The sequence below is a fragment of the Podarcis gaigeae genome (assembly GCF_964106915.1).
Source record: "Podarcis gaigeae genome assembly, chromosome: 1".
NCBI classification, from domain to species: domain Eukaryota; kingdom Metazoa; phylum Chordata; class Lepidosauria; order Squamata; family Lacertidae; genus Podarcis; species Podarcis gaigeae.
In genome coordinates this window covers 112,784,310-112,799,728 of record NC_139678.1, presented here as the reverse complement: position 1 = coordinate 112,799,728, position 15,419 = coordinate 112,784,310, and the positions used below count along the sequence as shown (strand labels likewise).

Genomic DNA, 15,419 nt, shown 5'->3' with positions numbered 1-15,419 from the left:
CTCCAGCTTCTCTCTTTTCAAAGGTGACAAGGAAAATTGGCCAGATGGAAGGGTGGTCTAGGGTGGCCAACAATGCCAGTTCTGCTGCTCCTGTAATCCTGCTGCCTGAGGCAGTCACCTCACCTTGCTTTATGAGGGGACCAGCCCTGACCAGGAGGCATCAGTTGGTTCTTTTGAATGTAGCCAGTGGTTCACTAATAGACCCTGGTGATGCCTTTGGTCTGGTACTGACTCAGATCAGGGATGCAGAACTTGTGGCCTTCCAGATATTGCTTGACTCCAGTTCCCATCAGGCTCAGCCCTCACGGCAAATTGTCAGGGAAGATGGAGGCTGTTGTCCAACAGAGGCGCCGACTCGTGCCCAAGATTGAGGGGGCCTGGAGCGCATTGTGTGTGTGTGTGGTGTCATACGCATGTTGCATCACCAGGAGGAGGCCGAGCGTGGAGCCCAGCATGTCATGGTTTCAGTGGCCAGCAACTTCTCCTCTCTTGCCAGTGTGGTGTAGTGGTTAAGAGCGGTAGACTCGTAATCTGGTGAACCGGGTTCGCTTCCCTGCTCCTCCGCATGCAGCTGCTGGGTGACCTTGGGCTAGTCACACTTCTCTGAAGTCTCTCAGCCTCACTCACCTCACAGATTGTTTGTTGTGGGGGAGGAAGCGAAAGGAGAATGTTAGCTGCTTAGAGACTCCTTCGGGTAGTTCCCCTCCCTCACTCCCAGGCTTATCGACTGAAAACTTGTTGGCTGTACTTTGTGGTCTTTTTAGTAACCTCTTGTTCAAAAAGGGCATTCAACTTTTTCAGATTTCCTTCCAAACAATTTAAAAGAGGCTACGTTTGAGGGATCAGCCTAGTTCCAAAACATAATCAAAGCCATTTTTGAAAGTTACTATGAGGAAAGGAAAGGAAAATCATTCTATTATATGTGGGGCCTTAAGAAATGAAATAAAAAAAATCCAGCATGGGTGAGAAGATTTGAGATGTGATTGTTTCCTCCATAAATCAATGCCATCAACTTATGTTGGTGTGCCAAGTCTCAGCTAGACTTTAGACCCAATACTGAGCCATAATATTGGGCCTGGTGGGGAAGAATGGGCAGAGAGATAGCATTTTCCCTCTTATATTACAGTGCTGTATGTGTATGTTTTGCTGTTATTAATCATACTTCTTCTTCTGTTCTCATCATTAAAGTTCCCTAAGGATTAACCAATGATTTAGATGTGGATTAGTATGCAAAAAGCTGCGGAAATATCAGGTTCTTCGTCCCTTCTCAGCACAGGGGTAATAATGAAAAAAAGCCTCTAGCTACCCCTTTGCAATAAGAGGATCTTTTATGGTTTACAGAGCCCCCTTGCTAATGCTTTATAGACCCAATCCTGACCTTTTTCATTGGTGATTATATGTAATTACATTCACCTCTGTGGCAAAGTTTCCTTTGATAGGTGAAAACAAAAGAAGACACACTCAATAATTTGACAAGAGAGTGTGATAAACTACTGAGCCAATGTTTAATGAGATGAATATTTTCACTTAAGGCTGTGTGTGTGTTTGTGTGTGAGAGAGAGTGAGTAAGAGAGAAAGAGTATTGGTCTCACATTTACTGTATCCTGTTTCGCCGAGAGCTTCTAAGTCTGCTCAGAGCAAGAATTGTGGTGAGGGTTAGGGATTCTTCTGAGGTAGCAGATATGGCTACTTTTACTGTAATTTAATGAGTATTCCAGGTTAAAACATTTTGCATAATATAATAAGCAGCATTTCATAAAAATTGCCAATGATGACCATTCATAATTATTTGTAGGGGGTGGGATGGAGAGTTCCCTTCATTTCTGAACCAATGGAAACTTGGTGTGAACAGGGCCCATTCATTTCAGCTTTCATTCATTGTGAAACTTATGTCTTGAGCAATGAAGGAGGAGTGGGGTTTTTTTTTTGGTCTCTCACATTTCTACACCTTCATAACAATTTGTCACTCATTTGGGGTGGGGGAAGAAGCTTGCTTTTCTATGTTGTGGCTGATGGCAGTGGTTTTACTGTAATTTTTGACTTTTATGTTGTTCTTTTGTCTCTTAATTTTTTATAATTCACTTCAAGACTTTTTCTGTAGTAAGCAACTATCAATAAACTCAATTTCTTGGCAAACCTGTTATCTTATCGACTGCCTTCTTTGGTCCTTACTATATTTATCAGTTTAGCCATATAGGCTGTATCCTTCCCCCCTCCCCCTATTCTGGGAAGGTCAGCTCCCCACTCTCTCCTACCACCCCATTCCTGGCAGGCTCCCATTAATAAATGAGCATTCATCTCAATATATTTTTGAGGTACAGCTCCTTTAAGATACCCAAGCAGTATACCTAAAGGCTCTTTTGGCAGACCACAGCCAACAATGATTATGTCAGTATTAAATTCCTGTATCTTATCATGTTGGGCTATGTCTAGAAAATAGGAGCTTGGCAGTCTCCTAATTGTATTTTTCTGTCTTATAGAAATAGATGAGAAGAGAATGAACAACAACTCCCAAGATGATGTAAGTTCATTATGCTTTAAGAAATTGATAAATTGCTGTCTAACAATCATTCAGAAACATGTTATTTTATTCTTATGATTATGCTGCAGTGGACTTGAGCAAGACTTCCTAAATTGTGTAGTAACAGCAACAACAACAACAACAATTATTTTATTATTTACACCCTGCCCATCTGGCAGTTTTCCCCAGTCACTCATGGCAGCTCCCAACAGAATATTAAAAACACGATAAAACATCAAACATTAAAAACTTCCCTAAACAGGGCAGCCTTCAGATGTCTTCTAAAAGTCAGATAGTTGTTTATTTCCCTGACATCTGATGGGAGGGCGTTCCACAGGGCGGGTGCCACTACCAAGAAGGCCCTCTGCCCGGTTCTCTGTAACCTCACTTCTTGCAGTGAGGGACCTGCTAGAAGGCCCTCGGAGCGGGACCTCAGTGTCTGGGTTGAATGATGGGAGTGAAGATGCTCCTTCAGGGACGAACTGGTGTGTAGAGAGAGAACTATGAAAGTGAATCAAAAAAATATTAATTAAAATAATTGCAGGCACTGGTCCAAGATGCTATGTTCTGTTAAGTCTGTGACAGAGCAATCTACAAGAAATAAGGCCTATTAAATCCAGTGGAACTTACTCTCAAGTAAGCATTAACAACTCACTGCTCTTAAACTAGCTCCTTCAGTCTCCTTTGGGAAAGATTCATTTCACCTGGTGACTGGCCCATTCACTCACTCCTGATGCAGATAGGTAAAGGGGCCCCTGACCATTAGGTCCAGTTGTGACCGACTCTGGGGTTGCGGCGTTCATCTCACTTTATTGGCCGAGGGAGCTGACGTACAGCTTCCGGGTCATGTGGCCAGCATGACTAAGCCACTTCTGGCGAACCAGAGCAGCGCATGGAAACGCCATTTACCTTCCCGCCAGAGCGGTACCTATTTATCTACTTGCACTTTGATGTCCTTTCAAACTGCTAGGTTGGCAGGAGTCTGATGCAGATACCTATCTTCAAAGAAGGCTGCCTGCTGCATCTCTGCATGAGTTCTTGCCTTGAACTTGCATTCACATGGCACACTCAGAATAGCAAAACATGGAGCTGTGGGCTCTTTGTCAGCAGAGGATTATTACACATTCATACCTTTTTGGATGTAAGAATGAAGCATTCCCCAATTCTTAATACAACCATCAGATATGTGGGAAAGCTGTGATCTTAATTGTATTTTCTAACACTATGAGTCCCTCTGAGCTCAGTATCACTTGTTTCATATTAAATGTGTAAACTCAGACTTAAAGCAAGAAGGAACTGCAACCATATGTTGCAGCATGGAGGGCTCCCTTGCAGTGTTTTTCCAACAGTTTTCCATTCTCCTCCTCCATCAGTCAGTGTTATGGCCGCTCTGCATGCCCAGTCCTGGGCTATTTTTAGCATCCCTCCTATTAGATTGGGGGGGGGGGATAGATTTATTTCATTTGCACAAACCTTGGGGTTTCCTCAAGGCTTCTGATATCTCCCTCTTAAGGTGCCATTTTTGGCTTCCTATCTACATTTGCATCTGAACTTTGGAAATAAGGGAAATTACATCCAACATAATCAGAGATGAGATTTTTTTCCACCTTTGTGTGTTCCTTCTCCATGACCTGAATCTCTCTCATTTTCGCTGGCGTTTCAGACAAACCAGCATTGCTTTAAATAGCAATGAACACTATTGATTTTTCCCCCTTCAGATTTAGCTCCAAACATTTAAAAGCATTCAGTGAAGAGCATCAACATCCCATCATGCAATAAATATAATTAGCACTCTCTGAATGTACCCAATAATTTATTCATAAATATCATCTTTCCATCCATTACCTTAAACTATTATGAACCACTTTAAATATTATAGGCCAACTTACATAGCTACTGAATCTTCATTGATTAGGCTAGGTATGTTAAAAATATACTTCTTACGTACTAGATCTAATCCTCTAGGGAAATGGAGTAAAGCTTTTTAAGTGAAGATTTAAATATAGTACTAACTTCTACAATTTCACTGTGCTGGAGTACAGGAGGGTGAACTTTGGAGACCTTTTAGAATGCTGCAAGACTGACATCATTCAATGGCATGTTTTTCTAGTGTAGTCAGGCTTTTTAAATTAATGATTATCTGCAACATAAAAAATAAGTAATGGACTATAAAATGTGGTACATAATCAAGAGTTGAAAACAATCCATTTCCCTTCAAAATCCCAAGCTATATTTAAGGCTCCACATTTCATCTTCATATAATTTCATTCTTTCCCCCCCCTTTTGAGTAATATCCGTTATTTTCCTTAACCATTCAGAAACAGGTGGAACAGCTGTAGTTTGACAATGTCTAGCCCATAAAATTTATTTAAACTTGGTCTTCTTTTTCCTGGGAAGAATGATCCTAGCCAACTGGAGATCACAAAATAAATATGATGTCATCACAACCCTATCATAGTTGACTATGTGATGATAACACCACCAAGCCAATCGAGAGTGAAACATGCTTCTTAGATCAGCGGCACTCTCACTTTGAATGGGTGATCATCCTATCATCCTATTTCAGAGCAGTTCCCACAAAATCTCTCTCTCTCTCTCTCTCTCTCTCTCTCTCTCTCTCTCTCTCTTTGTACTTTTTGCTTCAAATGTACCCTTTTAATTAAAGAGCTCAGACCTAAGATAATTGTCTATACAGGATCAATACGCGGTGTGAAAAAACAATATTAGTAACTAAGCCATAAATATAAAGCATTCAGGGTACCATGAGAAAACTGCAAATAGGAAGAAATGTCTCTAGTTTATTGTCTGACTTTATTGCTTTGCTCTTAGTTTTGTTGAAACGTCGTTCTTTTCTATCCTTAGACACAGAATGCTTCTCCCAAACAGAGGAAGCAGAGCGTCTATACCCCTCCTGCCATGAAAGGTACTGTGCAGGTACTGTTTCTTGCCATGCTAATAATGTCTATTTTGTTGTTCATGACGTCTCTCAAAACCCAAAAACTAAACAGCAACTCCCAGCTTGGGCTCTCATTAACAGAATAACTTTATAATGACATGGAGTGGAAAAGACTCATGGCCATGATCCACACACCTTGCAGCTTCTCTAACTCCTTTGAAAGACTGTCAGCACACTGCTCTTTCACATGTATCTGCAGGGGGGGGGGGATTACTTGAGGAGAGTTCTGAGGGCCATAAAGGAAGACCTGGGGGCCATATTCAGCACCCAATCCCTATTCTAAATCCTCTGCCACTAAAAAACGGACCCTCCAGACTCTATGCAATGTTTCCTCTCTGCTTAAATATTGCAATATAGCTTTTCTACGACATCAATATCATGCTAGTGTGGGACTGACAGCATAAATTCCCTCTCCCAAAAAAAGCTAATTTCCTTCCTGTGCACTTTTTCCAAGTCATCATCCACTCGCCCTTCTAGCAGGAAATGGCTTACTCAGCTATGTATGTGTGTTTTACTGGAATGCAGCGCACTGGAAAAATCAATGCGAGTGCTATTGATTGCAGAGCTATCTCCAGAGCAAGGCAGACAGCAGCCGAGAGAGCCGTTTGGCACAGGATCCTTGTGAGGCTTATATTTCTGTGCTTAATGGATGTTGGGAGACACTCTCCCCATCTGAAGAGCCTCCGTCGTTCTCATCTCCCGAGTGATGCTTACACACACTTGTGTGGTAAGCAAAATCGCAGATTGGGAATCCTGGCGCTTCTTGATTTGGATTTGCTCATCACAGGAGCATTTCCCCTGTGTTCTGGTCACTTATCAGATAACCCTCCATTAAACACAGACATGGGGCCAACTGAGCGAGCAAACTGTGATGCATTGGTGCAGAGCCAGGGATAAAACCTGCTGTCTGTAAAGCATGCCCAGATCACCTGAGCGTGGCCAAGGGGAATCGATCAGGGATGCACTTTCCAGCACTGTCTCAGATGTTTGAAATGCACCTGAATGGATTGATGTGGAACAGCATGCTGGGAAGATCTGGTAGTCTTAGGCAATGCACAAGCTTCCCTACATTAACCCCAGAGGGAGCTGAAGATTTGTTCATGAACTAAGGCAGGAGAGAAACGTTTCCCAGCACTTTCCCTTCTGGGCATTCTTCCAGCAGGGGAGGGACCAGAGGCAACATTGTTGGCATCTGTCAGTCTTGAGAGACAATGGAGTGCGCATCCAGGGGTGAAGTCAAACCGCTGCGTTAGCAACACCAAGGTGACCTGCCTAGGGCGCAAGCCTGGGCAGTCTGTAGGGAGATCCTGGGCTGCCCAGATGACAACACACACACACACACACCAGCCTCACGGATGTGGTCCAAAGGAAAGCAGAGCAATACGTTTGGCACATAGGAGCCAGCTCGAAGGGGCCAAGGGGTCTCCGTTCCCCCCAATAAAATATTTGAGAGGGCTGCCCCTCCAAGTTGATGAGCATTGCCATTCAAATGGTGTCCATGCACCATGTCAAGTGATTGATTATGCAGGGCAGGGCTTACTGGCCCCTGTGGCGATCACACAGGGTCCCTGGACGTTTCACCGTCTATTGATCCCTGTGCCACCACTTTATTTCTCGCTGCCACAACCCAGGCCCTATCTGGTAAAATACTGAGTCCAGTCAGGGTTAAGTTGGAACATAAACTTCTGTTTATTTATTGCATTTTAACAAGTGTGTGGTTTCATAAACGGTCTGTCAATTACAATCATGGGGTGCCTATCCAGACCTATAACCTCCGCTACCTGCTCTCATTCACTAAACCACCTCTCAGATATTTACTTGTCTTCCTAGCTCCTAACTGTTCCTGACTCAGCTTTTCGCTACACTAACTCAACCTACCCACAGACTCTATCCCAATTCACTCCCGCTCCAACCACCCAACTCCCAACAAACTCCTCCCTTTGCCCCCTCCCAGAGCTGGTTTTATAGTCCCTCTGACTCCACCCCCTGGGTTCTGATTGGGTAACCTGTTTAACTATTTCACCTCCAGCACTCTCATATGTTAACATCACAGGCCCACTCCCAATGTTTTATTCAAGGTGGCACCCCTGGTTTGACACCAGCTTGGCTGCAGGAGTTGCTGGAAGGAGGCGTACAAGATGCCATCCAATTGTCTTAGAGACTCCACTCCATTTTGTGTAGGGTTTACTCCATCAGTGGCATCGCGTGGGGAGGGCCACAGGGGTGGTTGCCCCGGGCACAAAAGCCCTGAGCCCTCAAAGCTGCTGAGCCACTGCTGCACCTCAGAAAGCACCCATAGCTTGGACAGCAGAACACCGGCTCCACTGGCCAACCCGCCCCCCCCGTATGGAGGAATGTGTGGGGTATACATTTGTGTGTTGGGGGGGGGGGTTTCCATTGTAGAGGGGGTGCAATACTTGCCTTGCTACAAGCTCTGGCAACCCACGCTATGCCACTGTACTCCTTAGCCTTTTCTTCTCCAGAAGATAACCCACAAGGCAGTGGAAGATTGGCAATCATAGCCTACTGTACAAAATGTAAGATTCACATATATTTATGTGAATCTTACCTTTTGTGCAGTAGGCCAGTTTCCACACACGTTACTCTTTATCCTCCATCTCGTCAAGCAAGAAGCACAAACACAGCTCAAAGACACATGCCAGCCAGGCAGAAACACTCAAGCAAAGGTGCAAAACATGGCTGGGAAGGGGGCCTGGCCTGGGGAAGAGATCCCAAGGCCCTTGAGGGCCACACTTGGCTGCTGGGCCTGAGGTTCCCAGATTTACCCAGGGGGAAAAGCAGTCAAGGTGGTAGGGCAATAGCCTTGTTGGCTGCTACTCCTTAGTGGGGATTCCTTTACCCCTGAGGAGTGCGCTGGGATGATACTGGTTTTACTCATGGGGAAATTATTCAGTGTTTAAGCCCATTTGTTGGGTTATCCATTTGAGCTGGATTGGCTATGGCAACAATAAAGTTTAAAGCGGGAGATTCTAATTGGACTGTCATGTAGAGTCAAGATGAGTTGTCAGTGGCTGCAGTCGTTGGCTTTTTAGCCACATTTAGTGGCTAAAGGGACAAAGTGTTGCAAAGCCAGCATTCACTAAAAACTAAAGGAGGCACAAATCTGTCATGTTCTGTTTCTCTCTCTGTATGCATTTTAGCTTATATATGCATTTTTGCAAGCCTTTCCTCCCTTATACAAGCTCAGATTAGGGAGATGGCAGAGGAATGCCATCTTGCTTTATTCATCTATCTCTTCATTTGTCATCCTCCACAGCAGCTTAGTCTCTCAAAGGTATTAAAGAGCATCCTTGTGACATTATGGGACGCGGGTGGCGCTGTGGGTTAAAGCACAGAGCCTAGGGCTTGCCGATCAGAAGGTTGGTGGTTCGAATCCCCGTGATGGGGTGAGCTCCTGTTGCTCGGTCCCTGCTCCTGCCAACCTAGCAGTTCGAAAGCACCTCAAAGTGCAAGTAGATAAATAGGTACCGCTCCGGCGGGAAGGTAAACGGCGTTTCCGTGCGCTGCTCTGGTTCACCAGAAGCGGCTTAGTCATGCTGGCCACATGACCTGGAAGCTGTACACCGGCTCCCTCGGCCAATAAAGTGAGATGAGCGCTGGAACCCCAGAGTCGCCCACGACTGGACCTAATGGTCAGGGGTCCCTTTACCTTGTGACATTATGCTTTAGAAAACAGGAACAATCCTTACCTGTCCCTTAATTGCACTCTGGCTTTACTTCAAAGAAAGCAAGGGAAATAACTCTATGGTTGAGCCCATGCTTTGCAGGCACCAGGTTCAATCCATGGTCTCTCTAGGTAGGGCTGAGAATAGTTCTTGTCTGAAACTCTGAAGACCTTCTGCCAGTCAGTGTAGACAATAATGAGTGAGATGGACCAATGGACTTAGGTTAGCAGGATGCTTGCACAATCCCAAACCTGTTGCCTTCTGTCCAACCAGGAAATAATTTGTGTCAGTTACAGCCATCATCAGATAACAAAAGGATTCCCGTCAGAAGCAGAGGTCACCTTGGCAGTGTGTTCTTGAATTGATAAAGAACCGGGTGTAATTCTAGCCGTAGATACAAAAATTCACAAATCTGTGGATTAAAGCTAACTTGGGGGATATTGCGGAGATAACATACACTGAGTTGAATTTAATCATTTCTCTTCCTGAACGGAGGGCACCTCCGTGAGTGGAATGAGATCTTTGGATTGAATTCATTCTGTCAGGTTTGAACTGGATTGCTGATTTAAACTGACAAAATAAAGCCAGCAATAAACTTTGTGTTTAAAATAGTGAGTAACTGAAAAGTTACTGTTTTTATCAATATGCGGCGTCTTCACTGATTGCTTATTAGGTGAAGGAAATTCAACAGTTGCCCCAGTTCTATGCTCTGTGTGGATATACTCTGAGCAGAGAGGATACTTACACAGCTGATAAAATGTTTTGTTAAATATAGAAGTTCAGGCTTCAAGATTACTTTCTGTTTCATTGCTATCAATATGAGAGCACTCAAGTACTCTTAAAATGGATTCCCGCTGCTTGGTTTCGAAACAACTTGTTATTAGTAACAAGGCTCCCTCTAGTGGATCTAAGGAGTGTTTTTTGCACTTCCAGTTCCTGCCTCTCGATAGCCCAATGAACTAGAGAAAGAGACAAACATGAGAGCTTTGATTATATATATATATATATATATATATATATATATATATATATATATATTCATTCAGTTTCTTATTCTTTTTAAAATCATACAAACCCAATATTTCCCCAACAAACATATATATTTAGACTTCCTCACCACACCCCTTTTGTGGTTTCTTATATTTTTTAATTCTTAGCCCTGCATTTCCCTCATTATTCCAGTTATTAATTACTCCCTGTTTTTCATTTAACATTAATTTTAACTGCTTGGTTTTAAGTTAATCCTGCTAACGAACTTACACATGGACAAGTACTTTTCAGATTTTCCACATATGTTCCCCCATTCTTTAATAAAGTGTTTTTCCTCTTGGCTTCTTATTGCTCCAGTAAGTTTTGCCATTTCGGCATAGTCCATTAATTTAATCTGCCACTCCTCCTGCAAGCCCAGCGCTCTATAGTGCTGCTCAGCCCAGAGTGGCCATGTGGAAGCAACATGGCAGCAATGGAGAGCTCATATGTGAATTTGCTTTCTGCTTATGCGAGGTTTAAGATCGCAGCCCATATCCCAAGTATACTACACTGATTGACAGGGGGATTGCACAGGAAGTATGATTTCTGCTCTCCTTCCCGCCCCCAACACAAAAAGAACCCAAACCTTTGTTGACTGATGGATCTTTCATCAGATCTGCTTGAAATGTGAGCGACATGTGACTGTGGACATTTAAAAAAATTAACTAAAGATAACACAAGTCAAACTTCCGCTGAACTTGCCCCAAAATGGAAAGGAGCAAAAGTCTGAAGTAAAGGAAGAATGGATACAAAAACTTATGGAATATGCAGAAATGGCAAAACTTACCAGAAGAATGAGAAATCAAGATAACAAACTCTTTATAAAAGAACGGAAATGGTTTATCGAATATCTACAGATAAATTGTAAACAGATAAAAACATTAGCAGGATTGTTGCAATAACCTGCAGTTTTATAAGAGTATACATTTACAGTAGATAATTAAATGAGTAAGGTAAATGAATTTGAATATGCAGAAGATATGAAAAAATAAATTTAGGGAACCGCCAAACGAGGGGGAAGGAAGTCAGATTTTGAATTGTTAAAGGGATTGCAAAATTCATGAAATGTATAAATTTGAAAAATATAAATATAAAACTTTAAAAAAGAGCTTCCACTGCACTTAAGAGACACTTTGCCCCACCCCTCAAAAATTAAAAAATGGTCTCCACAAGAAAAGCATAGGATACACAGTAGCACAACAGAAGGGTCATCATCCCCTTTCTCTCTGTGTGGGTTTTTCTTCTTTTGTTTTTATACAGATTAATTTTTTTATCTTGTTGCATCATTAAAAAGATTTAATAAAAAAGATATGCAAAAATATTATTTGCCATGGACTCGACACCTTTGCAATTTATGACGTGTATGTGGGATAAATCAGGGCAGCTTCTGGCTTGTTGTCCAGGCTTCCCTACATGTTACAGTATTCATTTAATTGTCCAGACAGGAATGTCCCCCATGCGCATGGACACACACACACACACACACACAGATTTCCATGACATTTCCTCCTCTGGCTCACATGGGAATTAATTTACTCACCCTCTGTTGCCCTATTGTGTTGAGTACAAACATAGCAAAACCCCAAATCCCATGTTTTTAAAATAAGTCCTCTTCCATAAATGTACGTGGGATTTTTTTCATGCCTCCCTTCCCACCCAAAACCCAGGCAGATATACAAGCATGGGTTGAGATAAATATTTGGTTTCCACCACGGGAATGGAATGATCCTCACTTTATTTATGTTGACTGTATACATTTATTTTTTGACATTGCTGTTTATTGCAAGTGGCTCTGCAAATATATCTTCGGGAAGGACGCTTTATAGGGAGAAATAAAAGAGAACAATGGTGGCTGTTATTTTTGGCAGGCTGGTAAGAAAGGCAGAGGGTTGTTTTACTGCACTCGTGGAGTGATTTCTGAGATCTGCCAGCCTTGATTTATATCATTTGATTCCCCTGGTAACTTTTAAGGGAACAAACAAATGTACGAAACAATGTTATTTTCTGCATTCAACTCTCTTCATTCACCTGCAAACCATATTTAGGGTTCGATTCTCCCGGGTCATTGAATTCTTTGACTCCAACCTTTTTTTCTGGTCCTTTTCCAATAGACACCAGCATACACCTTCTTTTACTCTACAAACATTGGGGCTCCAAGATCCACAGGGCCAGGAACCTAGACATTCCCATGGTGGCAAGGAGGGGTATTGCAACATCAGATCTCCCTCACCAAGTTTGGAGTGTTCTCTCTCCTGATCTGGTGGCACTGTGGGTTAAACCACAGAGCCTAGGACTTGCTAATCAGAAGGTCGGCGGTTCAAATCCCTGTGACGGAGTGAGCTCCCATTGCTCGGTCCCTGCTCCTGCCAACCTAGCAGTTCGAAAGCACCTCGAAGTGCAAGTAGATAAATAGGTACCACTCCAGCGGGAAGGTAAACGGCGTTTCCATGCGCTGCTCTGGATTGCCAGAAGCGGCTTAGTCATGCTGGCCACATGACCCGGAAGCTGTACGCCAGCTCCCTCGGCCAATAAAGCGAGATGAGTGCCACAACCCCAGAGTCGTCCGCGACTGGACCTAATGGTCAGGGTCCCTTTACCTTCTAGGATGCCCTTTGAGGGTCAATAGGATCACAACATTAGTTATTTTTAGTACCTTCATTTTTCCAGTCCTCAGCCCTTTTCTCATCTCTTTCTTTTCCACCTCAACTCTTGCATAAGAAGTTTGTCGTTGCACTCATCTTCTGGTAGGCAGTAAACTATCCCCTTCCACTCTTCAGGTTGAAGCAAGCCATGTGTTTTTAATATTTTGGTGGGAGCCACCCAGAGTGACTGGGACAACCCAGTCAGATGGGCAGCATATAAATAATAAAATTATTATTACATTGTTAGTATGATAGTTGTGGATTCCGGAGAGTTACAGCCAGTCAGAATAAACAGTCCTGGAGTAGATTGACCAAATAGCCTGAAGGAGCTATCGGGCAGCTCCTTACGTTCTTATGTGACAACATGTGAACCACAGGACAGGGAAACACAGGAGGCATAGAATGCTGGAGGTGAAATAGTGAAACAGGTTAAGGAGTACAGTGGCATAGCGTGGGTTGCCAGAGCTTGTAGCAAGGCAAGTATTGCACCCCCTCTACAGTGGAACCCCCCCCAAACACACAAATGTATACCCCACGCATTCCTCCATACGGGGGGCGGGTTGGCCATACGGGGGGCGGGGGGCAGGTTGGCCAGTGGAGCCAGTGTTCTGCTGTCCAAGCTATGGGTGCTTTCTGAGGTGCAGCAGTGGCTCAGCAGCTTTGAGGGCTCCCCACGCGATGCCACTGATGGAGTAAACCCTACACAAAATGGAGTGGAGTCTCTAAGACAATTGGATGGCATCTTGTACGCCTCCTTCCAGCAACTCCTGCAGCCAAGCTGGTGTCACACCAGGGGTGCCACCATGAATAAAACATTGGGAGTGGGCCTGTGACGTTAACATATGAGAGTGCTGGAGGTGAAATAGTTAAACAGGTTACCCAATCAGAACCCAGGGGGTGGAGTCAGAGGGACTATAAAACCAACTCTGGGAGGGGATGAGGGAGAGTTCGTTGGGAGTTGGTTGGTTGGTTGGTTGGAGCGGGAGTGAATTGGGATAGAGTCTGTGGGTAGGTTGAGTTAGTGTAGCGAAATAAGCTGAGTCAGGAACAGTTAGGAACTAGGAAGACGAGTAAATATCTGAGAGGTGGTTTAGTGAGTGAGAGCAGGTAGCGGAAGTTATAGGTCTGGATAGGCACCCCATGATTGTAATTGACTGAGACCGTTTATGAAACCACACACTTGTTAAAATGCAATAAATACACAGAAGTTTATGGTCTAATTTAACCCTGACTGGACTCAGGAATTTCCCAGGTAGGGCCTGGGTGGTGGCAGTGAGAAATAAAGTGGTGGCATAGAGATCAATAGACGGTGAAACGTCCGGGGACCCTGTGTGATCGCCACAGTCCTCTGGTTCATCTTAAACCAGCTAAGACACCCTTCCCCCTCTAGCCTCTCGCTCTGGATCCCTCCCAAAGCAGACAAAGCCTGCATTGAGGGGGTGGTCGCCTCCTCCTCTGGACCTGCCTGCCAGCAGGACCGAGACTTCCCTGCTGCTGGGTAGAAAAGGCAACCTCTAACTCCTCTGTGTCTAAGTCTGCACTCCCACTGTGACTCTCAGCCTCTAACCTGTCCTGGAAGGCCTTCCTTCTCCTGATTCCCACCTTGATTCCTCAAATCCCCTGTTTCTAGCACCTCCCAGCTCATTCCTTCCCCAGACTGCTCTTCAGCATCCCACCACCACCACCATGATCTGGGATCTAAGTCGTCATCTTCTGTGTCCTCCACGGTGGGTTCTTGGGTGGGTGGCTCCCACCATTCTTTCACATCCGGCCAGTCCCTGACGCAACTGTGCCAAACTTAATTACACATAAACTAGGTTTTCTCTCCCTTCCCTTGCTAAGAGAAGCCCACCCAGAGCTTTTGCAGAACCTGAAACGTCCCTTCAGAAACACCACCTTCCTTTCAGTATATAAACCATTATTTTATTTTATTATTTTGCTATTTTACAAAAGAAGAAGATAAACTGTGATGATTGGAGACCGAAACTGTGGTTGTCGAATTGACCTCTAGGGGCTTCTGCTCTTCATCTGAAGTCTTTTGATTTGGCTGACAAGTTCTAGTCGGAGACTAGGGAGAGACTTAAGGAATCAGCAAATCTGAAATGTTTACATGCTAGTGAGGCTTGCCTGGAACTACAAAAGCTGCTTACATTTTGGGGGGATGCTGTCAGCAGAAGATTTCTACAGTAGCGAAATCAGCCTCCCATTCAAAGCATGCTTTGTTCAGTTGGGGGGTGGGGGGAGGCAGTGATGTGACAGCACAGTTGTGTGGAGGAAACATCTCTCTGCACTGATCTTGAGCCAATGCTGTTGTTTGCAACTTTTAAATGTGGGGAAGGGAAAAGGGAATGGAAGTCGTGTGATATGAAATAATAAACTGGAAAGCAGCCAAGTATTTTGAACACAGCTTTTTACTGTTTTCATGGCTGATGAGCGGTGACAGTGTAAACAGTGGCTCATTGACTCTGAATTGTAACTCCGTATCTGTGCTTTCAGTAGGAAAGTAGGAAAATTGGAGGGCAATGATTAGTTCATTGCTACTAATTTATTTCTTGCCTTTTCTCTATATGGAGTCAAAGGGGTTG

The 15,419-nt window shown here is 44.0% G+C and overlaps 1 protein-coding gene across 2 annotated transcripts in view; it reads left to right on the top strand.

Moving 5' to 3' along the window:
* The window catches only part of PPP1R1C (protein phosphatase 1 regulatory inhibitor subunit 1C), a 43,361-nt gene that overhangs the window by 19,377 nt on the left and 8,565 nt on the right, over positions 1-15,419 (top strand). The window contains exons 3-4 of one of the 2 annotated variants that reach the window (XM_083715522.1): positions 2,481-2,521; positions 5,384-5,455. In XM_083715522.1, the coding sequence (XP_083571648.1) occupies positions 2,481-2,521; positions 5,384-5,455 (113 nt within the window). The remainder of the gene's footprint in view (positions 1-2,480; positions 2,522-5,383; positions 5,456-15,419) is intronic. The other variant, XM_083715521.1, reaches the window with a different exon arrangement.